The sequence below is a fragment of the Daucus carota genome, chromosome 5 (genome assembly GCF_001625215.2).
Source record: "Daucus carota subsp. sativus chromosome 5, DH1 v3.0, whole genome shotgun sequence".
NCBI lineage: Eukaryota > Viridiplantae > Streptophyta > Magnoliopsida > Apiales > Apiaceae > Daucus > Daucus carota.
The window spans coordinates 7,825,299-7,845,967 of record NC_030385.2 but is presented as its reverse complement, the minus strand read 5'-3'; the positions used below and the strand labels follow the sequence as shown (position 1 = coordinate 7,845,967).

General features: G+C 34.1%; 2 protein-coding genes across 4 annotated transcripts; one reads left to right on the top strand and one right to left on the bottom strand.

Moving 5' to 3' along the window:
• Nucleotides 1-71: 71 nt before the first annotated feature.
• LOC108223450 (peroxisome biogenesis protein 5) lies at nt 72-9,934 on the bottom strand. The gene is made up of 15 exons (XM_017397723.2): nt 9,592-9,934; nt 8,969-9,097; nt 8,724-8,880; nt 8,184-8,377; nt 6,683-6,931; nt 6,064-6,186; nt 4,761-4,928; nt 3,654-3,838; nt 3,152-3,398; nt 2,544-2,628; nt 2,224-2,333; nt 1,793-2,017; nt 1,006-1,071; nt 567-661; nt 72-492 (listed from the first exon to the last, which is right to left on the bottom strand). Exons 1-15 carry the CDS (start codon nt 9,712-9,714, stop codon nt 414-416), a joined length of 2,235 nt encoding a protein of 744 aa, XP_017253212.1. The 5' UTR covers nt 9,715-9,934; the 3' UTR covers nt 72-413.
• Nucleotides 9,935-12,038: 2,104 nt separating this feature from the next.
• Nucleotides 12,039-17,535, top strand: LOC108220593 (pentatricopeptide repeat-containing protein At5g61370, mitochondrial). 3 transcript variants are annotated; one of them, XM_017394397.2, is made up of 6 exons: nt 12,039-12,303; nt 12,379-12,429; nt 12,498-12,605; nt 12,946-13,017; nt 13,107-13,193; nt 15,736-17,535. In XM_017394397.2, exon 6 carries the CDS (start codon nt 15,754-15,756, stop codon nt 17,251-17,253), a length of 1,500 nt encoding a protein of 499 aa, XP_017249886.1. In that variant the 5' UTR covers nt 12,039-12,303; nt 12,379-12,429; nt 12,498-12,605; nt 12,946-13,017; nt 13,107-13,193; nt 15,736-15,753; the 3' UTR covers nt 17,254-17,535. The 3 variants fall into 3 exon arrangements, with proteins under 3 accessions (XP_017249886.1, XP_063950890.1, XP_017249887.1); XM_064094820.1 differs by having other exon boundaries at nt 12,039-12,429; XM_017394398.2 differs by lacking the exons at nt 12,039-12,303; nt 12,379-12,429; nt 12,498-12,605; nt 12,946-13,017; nt 13,107-13,193 and adding an exon at nt 15,461-15,635.
• Nucleotides 17,536-20,669: the final 3,134 nt, after the last annotated feature.

The window sequence follows — 20,669 nt, the reverse complement described above, 5'->3', positions numbered from 1 at the left end:
GAGCTATTCAGTCTGCATAAGATATTAAGGATAGTTGTATTTGATTTTTTTTTTCCGTTATCTGTTGCACATGTATAAATGTCTAATATATTTTGCTTAGTTGGGCATACAAGCAAATAATACCCGTTGTCTGCCTAAAGACCAGGGCGAAAGCTAGATCTTGGGGATGATTAGTTTTGTGTAGTGAAATTACATCAATCCGCAAATACTAGGCAAAAGCATTGTCATTGGTTCATCAAACAACTCCTGAAGGCGAATCAGTCTGCCTTCGCCCCAATAAGAAGCCTAGATGCAGCGAATCGGGTATAAAGTAAGTTGTTGTCTTCCTTTTTAACAGACAGGTGAGAATAGACCCCCATAGCCCCAACCAAATGCCATATTACTGATCCTGATCCAGTTCCAAAGTAGTCAAATCACAGTGGAAACTCTTTCTGGAGAAGTTCAAGATTCCGGGAGTCACAAGCTTCCATCATGTCAGTTCTGGATGCACAGCTGCAGATAAAGAGGCATCCATTATTTGTTCAAAGGTAGACTTCAAAATATTCAATATAATATTCATTATGTACCTTAAAGAGATTCTCAAATACTGCCACGCATTGTCTGCTTTTGGATTCATTAATAGTGCTCTCACATAATAACGAATTGAATCCTCGTACATGCCCTGGGTAGAAAATCACATCGACATTACTTATTACGTAGGCACAATAAGCTCAGGCGGAATCACAAAACAAAGCCAAACACGACAGATGCATAAATAGGCTCAGGCGGGGATCACTGAACCAAGCCAAACACAACAGATGCATAAAGCTTTTGAAGAATAGATTCAACATTACACCAGAACAATCATATCCATCAAAACAATTTAGAAGATTGGTCTTAAACAAAAAAAAGAAAGATATAAGCTGAGTGCTGTGAGCAGAAACACTGAAATGGAATAGGCAATATAATTTTTGCAAGTCTGGTAATTGTCACCGAAGACGAACATCATTACTATCCAAAAGATACCTGGTTGGCATAACTGATACCCATGTTGGCCCATGCACGAACATAATTAGGCTTCAGATCCAGAGCCTGAGATAAAGAGAAAATAATACAAATTGCAGAGAGTGAATTATCCTGCAGTTTTACGATTAATATAATTGTGTATATGAGATACTTGAGCTCCTTGAAGTTGGCGACAAGAATGATATTAATTTAAAACAATTACCAAAAGATACCTAAATATCAAAATATGATTACTTACAAAAAAAAGTTATAGCAAATGCTTTCTTGTTAATTTTATGCAGCCTATCGGTAAATGAAGTCTAGGGGAAGAAATAAAAGGAAATGCTTTGAGCTCCATTATCCCATACTCAGTTTTTTCTTTATTTGAAGTGTTACTTCTCTGTATCTTTATCATAAAATGAAACAGAATTCTAATCTATCTCGTTTATGACCACTTCTTTTGGCAGATAAATTCAAAATATCAAGTTTGCACATGGGCTGAAATAAATTTACAGTATAGCTAAAAATAACACACACTATTTATATAAATATTCATACTATTAATTCCAGTTTTATTTTAAACATCTTGACATTGTACAACCCACACAGCAGAACAAAAAAACAGTATGTTGCAAAAGGAAGAGTAAAATAGAGTTCAATTCTAAATCTTTTCTTGACACAGTTGAATACTCTATCACTTCATATGTTTATCTTACATGACATACGCATGCTTCGTGCCTAATCTGTTCTCTTTGAGAAAACTTTATACGCGACAATTATATAATGTAATAATGTATATAATACCAACCTGTTGGTACGCTAATATTGCATCAGCGCCCTGAACACTATTTGCTTGTGTTGCCCCAAGTTTGTTCCAGAGAGAATAATCACGTGGCTTAAGCTCCAAAGCTGTTCTAAATGACTCAATTGCTCTGTCATATTCTCTAGATAAGTTATACAAGACACCAAGTACTATGTGTAAATCAGCATCTTCAGGTGACATTTTAGCAGCATCACTAAAAAATCTAGCAACCTACGATACAGAACAAACAAGACAAAAGTTTATATGAGAAATCAAATGCAAGGCAGATCGGTTCCTTAACTATGACAAAAAAAGGGTGGCCAGTTTATAGGTTTCATCTTTTTTAAGAATTTAAAATCACTACTCAGCAGCTGTAAGTGGTCCTACAATCACTGAGCAAGCTTTAGTATTAAGAAAACAAGTTACAGAATACTCACATCAGCATGATACAGAGAATCAGATAGTTCTGGAGGAGCAATTGTCCCATATTTTGGATGATGACGCAGCCAACTATATAAATACTTTAATGCAGCTGCTTGTTCCAACTCTGAGATTACAAGTTCAAATTATTGTCCAATCACAAAGTTATTGATGAAAAAGTTATGTTAAGACACTCTGTAGAAAACAACCCCAGTCATCCGATCACAAAGTAACCACTATAATAAATTTAATAATTAATTCAAACAAATGGTGTCAACTAGTCAGCATTACTTATGATAACATCCTTAATCTACTTTAGCACAGAGCTATCAATTACCATTTGTATGGCTCACACCAAGAGCAAGAAGCACTTCCAGATTAGTTGGATCCGCTTCATGTGCACGCATCATAGCTGCAATAGCCTGGGAGGAAAGCACAAATTTTATATTATAAGAGTGTATATCCACTTCAAGTACAAAAGGGCCCCATATAAAAGCAAAAGCATAACTTCCTGTCGATGTCATATGCCCTATTCTGAATGTTCAAGTCCCACAATGGTGATGAGTGCACTACTACCTAAAAATTTAGCTCGCAAATGCTTCCAGGACCACCATGGTTCTGGTTGCGAATTTTACACATCATACGTAATTTCAGAAACAGATACCGAGATAAAACAACATTTATAATTTTATTCATACTTTCTCATATGACTAATCATCTATTTCAACAATCATAGTGTACGTCTGCCATCATATGAGGCTTCCAAAAAAATAAATAAATCAAAAAACCTAAGGGCTTTTCTCGAAAAAAACATTGATGGCTATTCTTTGCTCCCATGAGTATCCCATCTTCAGAATGAAAAACGATTGCATCTATGAAAGGGATGGAATTTCTATATATCTAATCAATGAAACTGTGTACACGTTTTTATCAGATGCAACTAACCTGTTGATCATCATCATTCTCAGCATGAGTTATTCCAAGAAACCTCCAGCCTTCAGAATTATCAGGATTCTTTAGAACTTCGGCCTCCAAAGCTAGCACAGCCTCACTTAATAAACCCTTGCGGAACAGTTCCTGACCTTCTTGGAAAGGATTAGGGTGACCAACATAAGGATTTATCTCCGAGAAAACATAGACCCCTCTTGAGGTTGCTGCCTGCTGCCTGACTGAAGCTTGTTCATTTACATACCTATACACCAATTTAAGCACAGGTACACAAGGTAAAAAGGTCTCCTTATATAGCCATTATGATATAAATTTACAAAATTTTAAGATGAGTTCATATGTGGACTATTGCAAAAGAATAGTAATAACAGTAATAAAAAGTCCACTTTCTGATTGAGGAATATAGATTACAATTTCCAATAATAAAGGATAAATGAAAGAATTAGTTTGGAGTAAATTGTAGAACAGAGCTTATATCCATCAATTCTGTTCAACTTACTCATCAAAAGTATCTGCCCAGCTATCATCTCCTAGTACCCCTTCACCAACTTGACGCCCAAATTCATCAGCCCAATCTGCGACATGCAACTTAGAAAACTCATTAACCCATTGGTCATCCACTGGTCCCTGTTGCTCACGTGCAGAAGTGAATTCATTCACCCACCCAGCAGGTCCAGGAGGAAACTGAAACCATGAGCCATAGATTAGATAGAAAGCAAAATTCGTATGCATATAACTCTCACCACTTAGTGAAAACCTAGTGAGAATTGTGATAAAAATAAATAAATAAATCCTAGTGGGAATTCAAATAGATTCACCAAGTCAAATATAGTTTCAGTATAACATTGATGTCAAAACTTATGGTTACTATCTATCGTTTCATTGTAACATGCATACTTGTGGTAGGAATAGTAACTTAGCAAACTGGGGACATTCTGCTTCAATTATGAACCACCAACGACAGAGGTGAAAGACATGATTTTAGGAAATAAATTATGCACTTAATATTAACCACCTTTTATGAATGTGGACATGAACCCTGTTATGCATAGAGGATGTGAATAAGACAAATCATCTTCAAAAGATACGGAAGGTCGGTAGTGCAGACAATGGTAATATAGGGTAAGAAACATGGGATAGGACCCATCTCCATAAAGAACCAAGCAATCCTCAAACTTCTCAAACATTCATCAATTCATAATATTCAATGGCTTACCAATTTAAGTTGATTGTACATCCTTAAACTGGAGCAAAACCTTATCTTGGCTAAAACAACAATAATCTCGATAATTGATATAGTGATGATTAACATGAGCTACCGCTATAGATCTAGGATTCTTAATAGATAACTATTACCATATATCAAAATGCAAAAGTATTCTGAATAGAAAATACCAATACACAAATATTAAAATAACACATTTTACCACTAACTTAAACATTTCCTGCACCGCATCAGCAAGTGGCATGATCGCCTTAACAGAAGAACTATTACTATCTCAGCAAGTTGAACAATTTATAAGCATCATCAATCATGCAAATGTTAAAAACATGTCCTCTGGATGATTAAGGTATATTATATTAAGAGTGTAACACTAGTACTTGCCTCCTCACGTTCAAACTGATCAGCCCATGATTGACCTCCATTAAACTGTTGTTGATATTCTGTCGCCCAATCTCCAGGAGCAGGGGGTCCAGATGACTTGACTTGATTATCCTCAAATGTGATTTCTCCACGACTCATTTTAGACACGAACTGGAGAAACTTAGAATTCTGCATGTACATATATGTAATGAAGCAGTCATTTATTATTTGAAGAACAGCGAGGGACTCTATGAATAATCATTTAAATAGTGATGCATGGCATGCCTGTGCACTTAAGTCATCAGGTCACACAGCACATAGAAGTAGTAGAAAAGATATATGATGAATTAACTCAGCTAGCAACTAGGATTAGGGCATGGAGATTCAGCAAGACTTCATACATAATTCTACTTATTCTCCTCAAAAACATATTCCTTCCTGTAATTCCTTTTCTAGGATTCAACATTACTAATAGATCCCTGTTTAGCACCAAACTACCAAAAGGAATGACGCACTTCAACTATCAAAGTATCACACTTAATTGAGAACCAAAGAACTGAGAACATATATATAGAAAGATGATAACAATCAACAGAACTCTCATCCTATTTTAGAGACATAAATGAATGATTATACATTTGACACCAGCTAGCTGTCTAACGGAGAATCTTTTTGCATCCGACATTTTAACAATCGTTAAGATAAAAGAACACAACAATGCAAGTTAACTTGTAGCTGCTTCAGCTTAAATATAAAGAAGGTAGAATATAAAGAAGGATGACAATCTGGTAAATTCCCTGCGAAGGGGCTGTTGGTTTTAATACTTGATGGATTATGACTGAGAACAATGCTTTAGATCATTCTGCATCGTCTTCAGGATACTTCCTCTACGCGCATTTGTTTTGTAAATAAGCTCATTTCTGGGAATTATGCTGAAGGTCCGGCAGACTGCCCTTTTAAAAGGAAACTTGCTTTCAATACCGTTTATTATTCTTTTATCTTGTAGAGATCCTAAAGTTTCAACACTTCCATTTACATATTCACTTGAAGATTCATGCAACCAAATGACTTAGGATTGTGTTTAAAAACCTAATATTCATTTCAAATAACATGATTTGATTTATCATTTATAATTTTCAAACTTGGGCTTATATACGAAGGCCATGAAACTAAATCACATAATTATGAAAACCCAAACATGTCTTTTGGAGCCAATCCATATATTGAAATAAAATCCTTGTATCTAAACATACCAATATACCATAGTAGCAAATACAAACCACTAGTATATGAAACAGAAATACTAATAGAGCAGTTCACGAACCTGGAACTTGGGGTCCTGATTTTGAGACAGTGTATGAGCTAATACGCGAGTTTGCTCCATGGCAGCTAAGTTCGGAATACTCGCACCTCTCATTTGGCCAAACGATGCAACTTGAGATTGCTCCTGAGATCGAAAAAAACAGGTAGTACGCAATATCCTAGAAGAGGTTAACAAGTCAAACTACAACAAAATGGAGGATCAACAGAGGATGCTTATAGTTGCAGGCTCATAGGAGAAAGGCTGCAGCTAAATGGGTTGTGCACTACACATATATTACATTATACATACTCTCTCTATTATAAAGCACCAGTACTGCTTAAGCAAAGGTACACGGCTGAGTATATCCAGGATAAATAGCATATGATGCTTGGGCACACATTCCCATTAGGGAATTTTTAATGATTTGATTTTAATTTGGGCAAAAGTTCAAATTATCAAGATTTCTAGTTGGAAAAATATAAACATTGTCAAGAATCTTATATGTTAATTCCTAAATAAAATATGGGAGGGGGAGGGCAAATTACACCTTTTCTGTTAATTGGAAGCAAATTACTAGTATTATGTTAGTAAGAAAAATAACAGCAAGCGACCAATATAACATCCCAAAAGTAGTTCTTACATTTTCAAACTCAGATGCCCAATTATTAGCTCCATGCAGTTGTTCAAATGAGTGTACCCAATCATTAGGGTTACCCCTTTGTACCCTGTGCTGGTCATATTCAGCAATCCATCCATCAGCACTGTGTGGACCATTTTGCAAATTTTGGGAGTCATTCCAAACATCCTCCAAGTCCTGAAATCTTCCAGGCGGGCCTCTCCTAGCTTGTACATCAGTTTCAATATCCAGAGAAGATAATAATGCATTTACCTGAGAAGAATAGAAAATAGTTGTCCGATCACTTATAGATCCTCTTAGGTGGTGGAATAAATTGTGGAGGATCATTTTGCAAATTTTATTAAATTAATACTACAGTGATAATATAAACTAATTGTTGCTAGCTGCATTATGATGAACGTAAATGAAGAACAAGGTCATGGCAGAAAAACTAAATTCAATACGAAAGGAAGTCAGAGACAGGAATAACTGTTGGCCACATAGTGGCACTAAGGCAGCAACAAATGAAGATAGATGAAAAAAGTTGGTAGGCATGTATTTAAGAAGTGACAGCATAAGAATTAGGTAGACGTTGTGAACTTAAGATATTTTTCAACCTTTTTACAATTATAGCAATGGTAAGAACTGGGTAACACGCAGTGGCGGACCTAGGATTAAAGTTTAGTGGGGGCACAACCTAGGGTTTCTTATTGACTCCTCAGTTTTAACCTCTGTCTCTGGTCGATTATTATTTTAGATATTGGACTTACTTTTCACTTCAAACCGTCTAGGCTTGTTAGGTACTATTTAAAATATAAACTTAACTAACAGGGCTTCTAAATATGTGGGTTATTGGAAGCACATTTATTTATTTAATGGGGCGCCTATATATCACTTTAAACTATAATATTATTGGGCCAAATTTGACTTGGGGCCCATCCCCCAGTCCCTTTAATGAAAGTCCGCCCCTGGCTGACATGGGCTGTATAGTTCAGCAATAATATTGCAAGTACGTGATAACAAGTAAAGCTTCCTAAGCACAAATATCAAACCCTTTAGAGAGTGAGAAAATTTAAACATACTGCAACCTAAGAAATGTTGCAGAAATTATACAACGTAAATATATAATACCAAAAAGATGGCATCTATTTTTTGTTTGATAAACTGCTGGGGCCACAGGACTAAGTTATAGATGTTCCCCTATAGCTAAGGAACATATTTTTACCAAATTATAATCCCCATAGAGTTTTGTTAAACCGATGGCCAAAACTGATTTAAGAAAATGTAATAATCACTCATTTTATACCTGATTTCCGACCTTGTCGTATCCTTGTATATAAACACCCAGTATTTTTCGTAAAAAAATACTTGATCACGTTAAGAGTATTCCAGAATTATAAAAACGGAATATATCACATCAATCAAGTATGAAGTACTCATAGCCTGTCTATCATGTGTTGGGGAAACTTGTTAATCGTTTCATAAGCTAATATTAGGGAACCTGCACTTGAAATCAGCAACTAACCTGTGCGTTAACAAAGTCCTCATTCTTGTCAGCAAAGAAATGTCGAGCCATGATACTGCTTCGGTTACGAATGCGTTGTTTATCACCTTCAGACAATCCAAGAACAGGAAGGGGTGTAGGACGGAAAGGAAGACCCCCATGCCCACTGTTGACAAATGAGTGCAAAAAATTTGACAGGACTCTTTGAGGTGGGCCTGTGATTAGACAAAAAATGGGAACTCCTTATCAGCCACAATTCATAAAGGATGATCAGACTATTTAATTTAATCTACCAAGAAATGAACGCCTATTGAAGGCTCTTCATGCCTTGAAAAACAAATACCATAAGCATAAAGTTCGATTCATTGCAAAAGAGAAGACGGAAGAGTATTTAAAAAATTATGTAGAAGTTAGTACATTTCCGTCAATTATGAAGCTGATACAAATAGTTAGATCTTTTCTATAAGGCGCTATGGTAAAGGACACACTCACTTCAAACATTACATAAGCTTTTTTTATATTGTAAAAAGCATTGAAAAAAAAAATAATGAACCATTTTACCATCGAGCTGTGGTTGAAATTGAGTTTGATTTGGTGGAATGTTTGTTAGACTGTCTCTACCCTGGAAAAGTGGCATCTGGGGATTTTGAACCTCATCCCAAGCATTTGCAAATGCATCTTGACCTGAAGATCTGAAGCCATGAAGGAATTCTGAGCCCTGACATTCAGAAAAAATCATGATACTGTTCCAGTAAAACCCCCGCGGAAAAAATTAAAAGAACCATAAAGAGTTATAAAGACAAAACCTGGCTACTTGGATGTGAAGGGTGATCAAATTCAGAGCCAGGAAGTGCATTAAAAGGCTCCATGCCTCCCTCATAAAAATTCCCATTAGAAATTCTATTAGTTGCTGTAGGAATCTCTTGTAGCCTTTCCTGCTTAGATAAACCAGATACTTGTGACCAATTGATTACACAGAGAGACCAGCAGAGGTCTTTGTTTAATTGTCAACACAAATACTTGGCAAATAGAGGCATGTTCCTCATTTGTAAGCGAGGACTCCAGTTTCCTTAAAAAATACTTTGATACAAATGATCGCATTGTGAGTTGCGTAATATGCTATTGTGCTATCTATAAAACTTTTGTCACTTTAACAGTGTCTTACTTATATAACTTATCTCGCATTCTCAGTAAAATCATTTAAATTTCTACTAGCCTACAAGTAACGGAATTCCAGTTTATAACTCACTACTAATTCAGGAACTTCGGAATCTACTTCTGTACATATAATTGTATTGTGGTGACCGAAAGCTAATGAGCTAGCTAATTAAGTTGAATAAAAGCTAACAAAATTACAAGCACAAACCGAGAAAGAAACACAAAAGTCAACAAATTGAGGGGGGTTATAAAGGGGGAAAAAAAGAGAGACCTGAGTTTTAGAGGAAGAGCCAATAAGTGCGTTAGCGAGAGCGCCTAGTGGATTCAAAGAAGATGACGATGAACCTGGTTCGGCGCAAGATGCTCCACCGGAAACTAGGTCGCGCATCGCCATTTTCGATGATCAGACGACGACGACGACGATTGACTGGTTTTATGCTTGTATGTTTGTTAGGAGTATATAATTACCGTACTAGATGCAGACAGTAATGATAATGATGAGCTTGTGTTGTCGTTAGGTAGAGAGCGCATTTGATACTAGTCTGTTTATTTAGCATAATACTTTCGATCACAAATTTTGATAAGTTTCTTTGTTTTGATTCGTTTGTAAGGATGGAACTCGGATCAAAATATATCAAATTTATAAATTTTAATATTTATCATGTGCTTATAATCACACACCAGACAACACACCGAAGGACAAAGATTGAGATCGGTAATTGTTAGTAGCCGATTAGACAGATGATGCATGACATCATTTCACCATTATATTGCGCATATTCGATCTTATTATATTGATTTGATTGAATTTTATGAAATCTGAATTCGGGATTTTAGATTTACATTTTGATTTTTTCACTCTTAATAATTTAGGTATGGGATTTTGATAATACAAATCCGAATCAGATTCGAAAATATGAAATCCGTTCGATTCTAATCCACATAAATATAAAAATTTATTCCAAAAAAATTAAATTTGCTTGCAAATTAAAAATCGATTGTCGACCAATCATTACTATTGATGATTCTTATTGTTAATTAAAATATTAACTTATATTACATATTTGACGTGTCTAAAGTTGATCTATTTTTCTCTAAGATGTTGTTTATTCTTTTGAAGAATTCATATTTGCGTCACCATACAATGCATGCATATTTTTCAAGAAGCAAAAAAAAAACGGCTTTATAAAAATCTGAGTTAAATCATTACTTGATGAGGATGTTTGGACTAAGAGTCTAAGACTAACGATTTTGACGTATTGTCTTGGTGGAAATTAAATTCACTTAAGTATCCTACTTTAATTTGTATGGCTCCAGATTTTTTTAACTATTTTTAGCATCAACGGTAGCTTCAGAGTCAGCCTTTTAACTCTAGCATAACGCTGGTGAGTCCATATCATAATAGATTTATAATAAAAGTCTTGATGTATAATTTAAGTTGATTGTGGGTTGCTGAGAAGGAAGGTAATAACATCTTCTAATTAAAAAAAAAAACACTACTTACTTCTTCACTTTTTACTGAGCTTGAGCTTATTTATATAATTTAGGTCAGTCTTGTGGGATATGCAACTATATATAATAATATTGAGGTGGAGGATTTATGCGTTACTCGAGAAGTTGAAGGTATTTTCTCTACTCAAGTACTATCTTAATCTTTTTTCTCATCATTCGTATTTACTTTGTCTCTACTTTATTATTTGAGTCTGGTCGATCTTATATGGTTATGGATATTAAATAATATAATGTCCTCAACTTAGAAAGGTTTGCTTATTTTGCTTTGCAACTACTATATATTTTTTTTATATCTTCATGCGTCACTCGAGAAATTTAAGGTATTTTTTCTAGTCAAGCACTATCTTAAATCTTTTATGATTTTATTTCATCATTCGTATTTGCTTTGTCTCTGCTTTACTATTTCAGTCAGGTCGATCTTATATGATTATGTATATTACATAATATAATGTCCTCGACTTAGAAAGGTTTGCTTGTTTTACTTTGCAGCTACTATATATATTTTTATATCGTGTAGTGTCTTCTTTACATTTGTAACAATTATATCATAATTTATATATTCCTAAAATTGTGCCATACTTTAATGACTATTTTCACTGTGCAGATTGTTTGAAAAGCTAGAGACTTGAGTTCTAGAACATTCGAGAGATGAAAAGTTGATTTGTTTCTTAAAATTTTTTGTGAAAATTTTCTTCTAAGAACTCGAGCTATTAGTTTATGAATGAAAGTGGTAAACTAAACAGCAGAGAACAACGAATGAGAAATGGCAATTACTACTAGTCTGCTACTAATTTCATCATTTGGTTAATTATTTTTAAACTCATAATTTATGGATGATTGGGCGTGCAATTTACTCATTTTCTTGAGCCTATTAGATTTTGTTTAATTATAAGCAAATGCATAAATTTCATAACAGAAAGTATATAAATTAAAATTTGAATCTGTATACCAATGTGTTCCGGGTTTGAATTTAAGTAAATCTTGATAACGACCAACGAGTATTTATATCATTTTCAGCAACGGCCTACCGTCTTAATATGCGAAGGACACAATAAACAGAATATATATGTGCAAATGATTAAGAGTTTATAATCTGGAAATACAAGTGCAAGTGATGTCGTCTCAAATTCTGGATCCGACCTGTCTAGCCCGATAATCTATATCTATATATTCTTAATTCATGAACACAAAGAAAATGAAAAAATATTGTTTCCACTCTCCCACCAAATCAGCACCCTATTCAAACAAGGACCTTTTTATGTCTTTTCACCACAACTTCGGATGATCCACATGATCCTGGGTCGTGCCCGACTTGAATTCAGTTGTTTTTTAATGCAACCCGGGTTGCTCCATGACATTTGGGTCGAACAGCCTGGGAAAGTTTTACGCAATAAGGCGTGCGATTTGGTTATCTTCAAATTTCAAATTTGGAAGTTAATGGCCTCCTACTACTGCTATTACTGTGGACACGGTGATCTCGGTGAAGCATCATTTTGTGATGGATCCGTTAAATTTGTACTAACCGTGAAAATCATGTTATTCATAGGTTTGAAGCGGCCTCCTCTTTCTCCGCTGTCACCGTCGTCTCTACGAGAAAGTGAGAATCTTCGATCCGTGATCAATCTGAATTATAGTTTGAATCCTCATCATTTTGCGTGCTTGCAGGGCAGAGGAGACAGTGTGCTGCCAACGACTCCAGCGATGGCAACGGAAGCATACTTTGCAAAGAGAATCAGAACCCAATTCGAAAAGCGCAAACCTGTAGTCCCGGAGGTACACCAATTTATATATAACTTTGTGGTATTTGTGTATAGCATAGTCCAACACCTGTACAGTCATGAGACAAACCCGTGGTCAGGGGCGGATCTAGGAAGAGGCACGCGGGGACACGTGTCCCCCCTAAATTTTCTTTTTACATTTTTTCACCATTCTAAATTTGACAAAATTATAAAAGTGCCCTCAAAGAATTTAAAAATATATAGGTGTTTTCCGAAAATTTGTTTCGTGCCCCCCTAACATTTGTGGGCTAGATCCGCCCCTGCCCGTGGTTGTGTTTTTCTAAGAGTCTTTGAGATTGAACACTGGATATCATGTATTACTGACGTCTGTACAGGTAATACCATATCGCGTAATGTGCACAAGGGCAGCCTAAAGCCTTCCCAGTGTTCCGCCGGAAGCGTGGCGGGTAGTGGTCTTATAATTTGACAACATTTTGTTTGGTGACTGTTTTTCATTCTCCCGTATAATCTTGCTTTAATTTATATGTTATTGTAGAAAGCGTAGTCACAGCGGAGAACCAACACAAGTATTTGAAAAACTTTTGCCCTGCTACAAGGAAATCTTTTCTTGGGAATAGAGGAGGTCGGTGTTCAACCTCTGTGATGTTCCTTTGCATATTACTTGATTGTATACGGTCTTTGTTCACCAGTGTTAACACTGAGGTCTCTGAATAGCGTTGTGTTTACAATTAAAATCACTTGTTGTGAACACTGAGGTTTCTAAGAAAATAATTGTATTACCTTTACAATTCAATAAGAAAAGAATTGTATTATTTTTATTAATTTAAAAATCTTTTTCCTTGTATATTCAAATACTATTCAACTATATATTTGAAAAATCTATTCTATTTTTAATAAAATATAATATATATTTTTTATATAAGTTTGAATTCTTCTTTTTAATAAATTTGCGCGCTAATTCTACTTTCAATAGAATTTAAATTATGTACACCTAATTTTCAAAAAAAAAAATAAAAAATTATGTACACCTATTCTACTATATAAATAGAATTTTATTCGGAATATTGGAATTTAATTAATTCTTTTTGGATTTTAATAAACTAGTTGAGAAGTCGCGCGTTGCGGCGGTCTATTAAAATTATATTAATGATTTAATATTAATATTTGTAGAGTGTAATAATTTTGTGGTTGTCTATAAAAAGTATATTAATGATCTAATATTTGTAGGATAAAATAAAGTTTATATTATAAAAATCTTGATGTAATATCAATACTAATATATATAATTGCGAAATTGGACTATAATTCATGGTGAAAAAATGAAAATAAATTTCTACACATAATTAACAATTTAAAACACGACGAATCTTAATTATTTGTGTTTTCTTTTTTGAAAAGTAATCATGTCCTTACATTGTCACCTTCCTCCAAATTTTTTGGATTGTTGTGCACAAAAACATCTAACTTAAATCCGTGAGATAACGGTCTATAACTACTCTTGCATGTAACAACCTTTATTTTTTAATACTGTATAAACAACTTTCTTAAAAATTGCTTGAACAGAGCAAACAGATAATACATGAATAATATTTTTCTGTATACAAAGTAAATCATATGAAAATTAACAACAAACATGTCTGATTAACAAAACAAATGTTATAAAAGAATAACCAAGAAACATACATCACTAATAGTTAATTTATTGATATCATCCATCAATATCATGTCAAGACTATATTCTTCTCCCGTGTTTAGATTTTTGTCGACTCCCATATAGCGGCATATACCTTTTCTTGCAACAACCTTTATTTTTTTAATACCGTATAAACAACCTTCACTTATCGTTGCAGAAGAACGGTATCACCGAGCTAGAAATCAGCAAGAAAACTATCACCAGAGAGATGTAGGGTTGTGGTATTGAGAGAGAGTAGGTTGTGTTTAGATGATCCAAAACCCTACAACCTATAAGGGTATTTATAGGTGCAGAGAGACTTGTGTGCTACTCTTTCTCATAATTAAATAATCTGAAACAAAATCAGATTAAAACTTTCAAGCTGTTATATTTCATAAATAATCTGAAACAAAATCAGATTTTGAAACTTGCTTCTAATATATCTGAAACTTGTTTCTAATATAACCGAAACTTGCTTCTGATAAATCTGAAACTAAAAAAGGTAGTTCTATCGCTTTTCCTTTATATAGAAACAAAATCAAATTAAAACTTTCAAGCTCTAAAAAAGATAGTTCTATCGCTTTTCCTTTATATAGAAACAAAATCAAATTAAAAGTTTCAAGCTACTATATTTCATAAATAATTTGAAACAAAATCGGATTCTGAAATCAAAACTAAAAAAGGTAGTTCTAATTTTTGATATTTTTCATCCAAAAATTCCAAAAAATTAGAAAAATAAACGGAACGATGTGAGAGGCGCCACCTACACGCCCCTCACTTCTCCTTTATATAAATATATTGATTGATGATTATCTATTTTGATTTTATAAACATATTCTAATATAAAATATAGCAGAGTTGATATGAAACCTTAGGACATAATTACAAATTTTCAAAATCACATGAATTTCAGTGAAATTCTAAAAAATTTAAAATGTACTGAACAATCACACGAAATCTATCAATATAGTCCAAAAAATCTATTAGTATTTGAATATCATCAGATATTAATAGATTTTATACAATTTCAATTGAATATTATCGATTTTTTAAATATAATTTAAAATTATGATTGAATACCACCTTTTTTATAGCATAATTTAGATTCTTAATTAAAATACTCCTAAATTCTAATATATTTTTAAAATTTTAATTTTCTTTTTGAAACATTTTTAAAATTTTAGTTAAATACTGATTTCACTAATAAAATAAAATATTTGAAAATCCAATCTGGATTCAGCCCCCAAAGCGACCAGAGGCGTAGAAAAGCAAAAGAAATTCCCTTATATTGTGTTGTTTGTAAATTGTAACGTACACGCATATAAATTGTTCACTTGAAATTCATTATTGCTTCATCTCATCCTGTTGGTGGATTCGTTGATATGTATAACTGTATGTATTATGTAATGTAAACCCTTTAATTTACTTGTCTTGTAATGTCGCACAACAGCTGCTTGATCATTTGCCTGTGACAATTTATTATTTTTTTCAGGCTTATGCGTTAGCTGCTATGACTTTATCAGTTAAAAAGATGATGTTCTTACTAAAGCTCAAATGGAAGACTTCATTTCTGCGTCCTATTATTGTTCCCAAACAGAGGCAACAATGTGTCTCATTCTACTCCACTATTCCACCTGCCTTGCCATCTTCAACTTTTCGAGACTTATGCAATGTTGTTTGTAATGGCACTGGCAGTTTAGATGACCTGGAATTGAGTCTGAGCAAAGTCAACATTCCTTTGACTTCATCCCTCGTTACCAGAGTTCTTGAATCTTGTAAGCACCAAGCTGCTACAAGAAGGCTGCTCAGATTTTTTCTATGGTCTCGGACAAATTTGGAATCAAGATTGGAGGATGGGGATTTTAATTTTGCAATTCGTTATTTTGCTGAGACAAAAGACTTCACTTCGATTGATATTTTAATTTCAGACTTTGGTAAGGATGGGAGGGCAATGGAAACAACTACCTTTGCTGAAGTTGCTCATACATTGGTTAAATTGGGCAGGGAAGACCAGGCATTGGGTATTTTCAAAAATCTCAAGAAGTTTAAGTGTACTCAAGATAGTGCTACAGTCACCGCTATTGTCAGTGCTTTATGTGCGAAAGGGCATGTGGAGAGAGCAGAAAGGGTTATTTGGCACCATAAAGACGCGGTTTCATGTGTGAAGCTTTGCATTTATAGAAACCTACTCTACGGGTGGTGTGTCCGGGGGAATGTTAAAGAAGCACGACGAATAGTCAAAGATATGAATTCTTCTGGAATCATGCCAGATCTTTATTGCTTTAACACATTCCTTAGGTGTATTTGTAAGAGAAGCCTGAAATCTAATCCTTCTGCTTTAGTTCCATCTGCTTTTAATTTGATGATGGAAATGAAAACCTACAATTTGGAGCCAACCGTAGTTACTTATAATATATTGCTTTCCAGCTTGAGCAAGTGTAGAAGAGTCAAAGAATCTATAAAAATTCTTGATACTATGAAAAATTCTGGTTGCTCTCCCGATTGGTTTAGCTACTATCTTGTTGCTAGGGTGCTGTATCTAACTGGTAGATTTGGTATAGGTAAGCGATTAGTTGATGAAATGGTTGAAGTTGGAATTGTTCCGGAAGGCAAGTTCTACTACGATTTAATTGGCGTTCTATGTGGAGTTGAGAGGCCAAATTATGCTCTTGAGCTTTTTGAATTGATGAAGAAAAGCTCTTTAGGTGGTTATGGACCAATTTATGATTTGATTATACCAAAGCTTTGTAGAGGAGGAGACTTTATAAAGGCCAGAGAACTTTGGAACGAGGCAACAGCTATGGGTGTTGATCTCCAAGTGTCCAGTGATGTGTTGGACCCTTCTGTTACTGAGGTGTTTAAGCCAACAAGAAAGGTGGAAGACAAGATATGTACTGTGAACCATACAAAGTCTAAAAGGATTCTGGCAGTTCTTAATAACTTGAAAAGGGGAAGAAGGAGAAGGATGTATAAGAAGAAGCATACATCAAAACAGAAGAATAAAGCCTAATAATGTTTAGTATGTATAGAGGTACTCTTCCTTGTTGCCATTCCTTTATGTTTCTTCTTGCTCTCACCTCTGCCTTGTGAACTGCACTGAGCTGTAACGAAATGAAGCTGGTTCATATATAAAAAAGGGTGATATGCATGATAATCATAGGGTGATTTTGATGATAAATGCAAATTGATTATGTTTATGAGATTTGTAGAATAAAATGTAAGGAATGGAAAAAAGATTTTTATGAGAGAATGTTACTATGGAAAAAAGAAGAAAACCGCTTCATTATTAGAATGTGTAGATGTATTCTTCCTTGCTGCAAAATTCATGTTTAATTCTTCTTCATTTCATGTCAAAAGAAATTGCATTTCAGTGTGCTACTTTGTGTTGGTGTAGCTCTTTCTTCTGTTGGAACAGGTTGGTGAATTTAGACAATGTTGGATTCACATGGAAATATACTTTGTGATCTTAATCTCACCCTTCTGATTAGTTTTCTATATTTAACGATTGAATTCTTTTTACACCCAATACTCTATCTCTGTTGGCTTCATTTTTGGATTATGTACCTTATCTGTATATATCATGTTATTTCGTTGATTAATGCCTATATCAAAGAAGATAGTTAAATATGTGATGCCTACTGCCACCGGTCATGAGCCTGGTGAGCTTGAAGCGAATTTCTCCATCACTTCATGAATTATAACTATCTACATCCACCCCTCTAACAAGTCTATGCTTATTCATTCAGTTGTTTTGTGATCGTGAATTTTCTTGTAATCTGAAACCCGCCCTTTTAACAGGTTTTCTATTTTTTATGATTGAATTGTTTTGTAGTCATGATATAGTTGTTTTCTTTGTGTAAATAAATCCAAATTTCTGGGTAATCCGCAGTCTCTTTCTTTCACTTTACAAGCAAACTTAATTTTCAGCAGCTAATTGCTCTCAATACTGCTTTTTGCTGAAGTTTTAGTATGAATTACATGCTTAAAGTATTAGATCTTTCTTTGCGATGTGAATATGAGCCAATATTTATATTGAGAGTACTTGTTAATACAAAACGAATGGGTTAAATATCAAGTAGGTGACTGACTACGTCTAAAAAACTCAAGTAGGTCACTCATTGCAAATTTGACTCAAACTGGTCATCAATTAACTTAATTTGATCATATGGTTAAAGCTGAAAATTGAAACTACCCAAAATTGAAAAATGGTAACATGGCAGGGTAAAGCTCGTTTTGAGCTGTTACAAGTATATTTGTTCAGAGAGAGGGGGCTGGGCAGGAGTGACATACAGATAGTAGGTGCTCAAGCCAAGTTAGTGCCTCACAATCAGAAATCACAAGGGGCTTGGCTGCTGATTCCGACATTGTTACGGGGAACTCCTTCGAATCTATGTTTTTCAGCTTTTAAGTCTGTATTACACAAGAATATGGGTCATGATAAAAATATATATGATTCAATGCCACCATCTTTTCAATCAAATCCCCAAGGATGGCAACACAAAAAAAAAAGTATATTTTAATTTCATCGTATTTTGATATTAATTTTTAATAAAATAATAAATTTCAAAGGGGTATAAATTTGGTTTCACTTATTTTTGGTTTCACCTCTTTTTGGTTCCACTCTTTTTGATTTCTATATGACTTACAATTCCTTATTTTTGGCACCTTTTTTGATTCCTATATGACTTACAATTCCTATTTTTTGGTTTCATACTTTTTGATTTCTATACAAATTACAATTCTACATATATTAGTATAATAAAAATATTAATAGACAGTCTTTCCGGTTCAACTTAGAAATTTTAGGATGACATATTTCATCCACTATTATCCTACGCATGCAAAAAAGCACGTCCTATGTTATTTATACTTAGTTGAAAATCTGCGCGTTGCGGCGGCCTATAAAAAATAATATTAATAATTTAATATTAATATTTGTAGAATAAAATAAATTTTATATTATTAAAATCTTGATGTAATACCAATAATAATATATAAAATTGCAAAACTGGATTATTATTCATGGTGAAAAAATGAAAATAAATTTATACACGTAATTAACAATTTAAAGTACGATTATTCTTAATTTTATTTACTTTTTGTAAAAGTAATCATGTTAGTTTCACCTAGTCATTCTAGCTATTATATAACCCTAATTTTCTCTAACCTCTCTCTTGTCGTAGCCGCCTGGGGCTTCCATCGATTTTCACCGGTGGAAAGCCCCGAATCACTTGATTACTTTGTTTTTCTTCCTAGTTTTTGAGTAATACATCTTCTCGGGAAACTTAGATCTAAAACCATAGGAGATTTCGTTGTCTCTCTTCCAAGCGGGTGAGTTTCAGTCTGATTTCTCTTGTTTTTGTCGTTCTGCTCCGGATTTATTCTCGGGAGAATTCTTAGAACTAAAACCATCGGAGATTTCGTTGTCTTTCTTCTCTATTTCAAGCGGGTGGATGTTCAGTCCGATTTCTCTTGTTTCTGTGGTTCTGCTTCAGATCTAAGGTTGTTTTCTCTCCCTGGTGAGAGTTTTGTTTTTCGCTTCTTAATTGTAAGCGGGGTCTTGATTTGGTGATGAAAGTTTGTATGGAATCGCCGTTTTGGTCGATAGCTCAAACGATAGCTCTGTCAGGGCATGATGAATAGGATACCAGTAATTCAACGAGGATGCATGAAGCGGGTACTTGTATTTGTATATATATTTTATTCAAAATATCGTTTAACTGTCTCTTTATGAGAACATGCGATTGCAAATTACTGTTTGTTCGACTCGATCATTGGTGTAGATGCCGTATGGCTTTTTATTATTAGATTAACACCTTTGTTTCAAAAAAAAAAAGTAATCATGTTCTTACATCGTCACCTTCCTCCAATTTTTTTGACTGATTGTGCACAAAAACATCTAACTTAAATCCGTTGTAACAGCCTTTACTTTTTAATACTGTATAAACAGCCTTGAACGGAGCAAACAGATAATGCATGAATAATTTTTTCCTGTATACAAAGTTAATCATATAAAAATTAACAAAAACAAACATGTCCGATGAACAAAACAAATATTATAAAAGAATAACCAACAAACATACATCACTAATAGCTAATTTATTGATATCATTCATCAGTATCATGTCAAGACTATATTCTTTTCCCATGTTTGGATTTGTCAACTCCCACATAGCGGTCTATAACTACCTTTGCTTGCAACAACTTTTATTTTTTTAATACTGTGTAAACAGCCTTCACTTATTGTTGCAAAAGAACGGCATCATCGAGTTAGAAATCGAGCAAGAGAGCTATCACAAGAGAGAGGTTGGGTTGTGGTATTGAGAGAGAGGATGTTGTGTTTAGATGATCCAAAATCCTACAATCTACGGGGGTATTTATAGATGCAGAGAGACTTGTGTGCTACTCTTTCTCATAATTAAATAA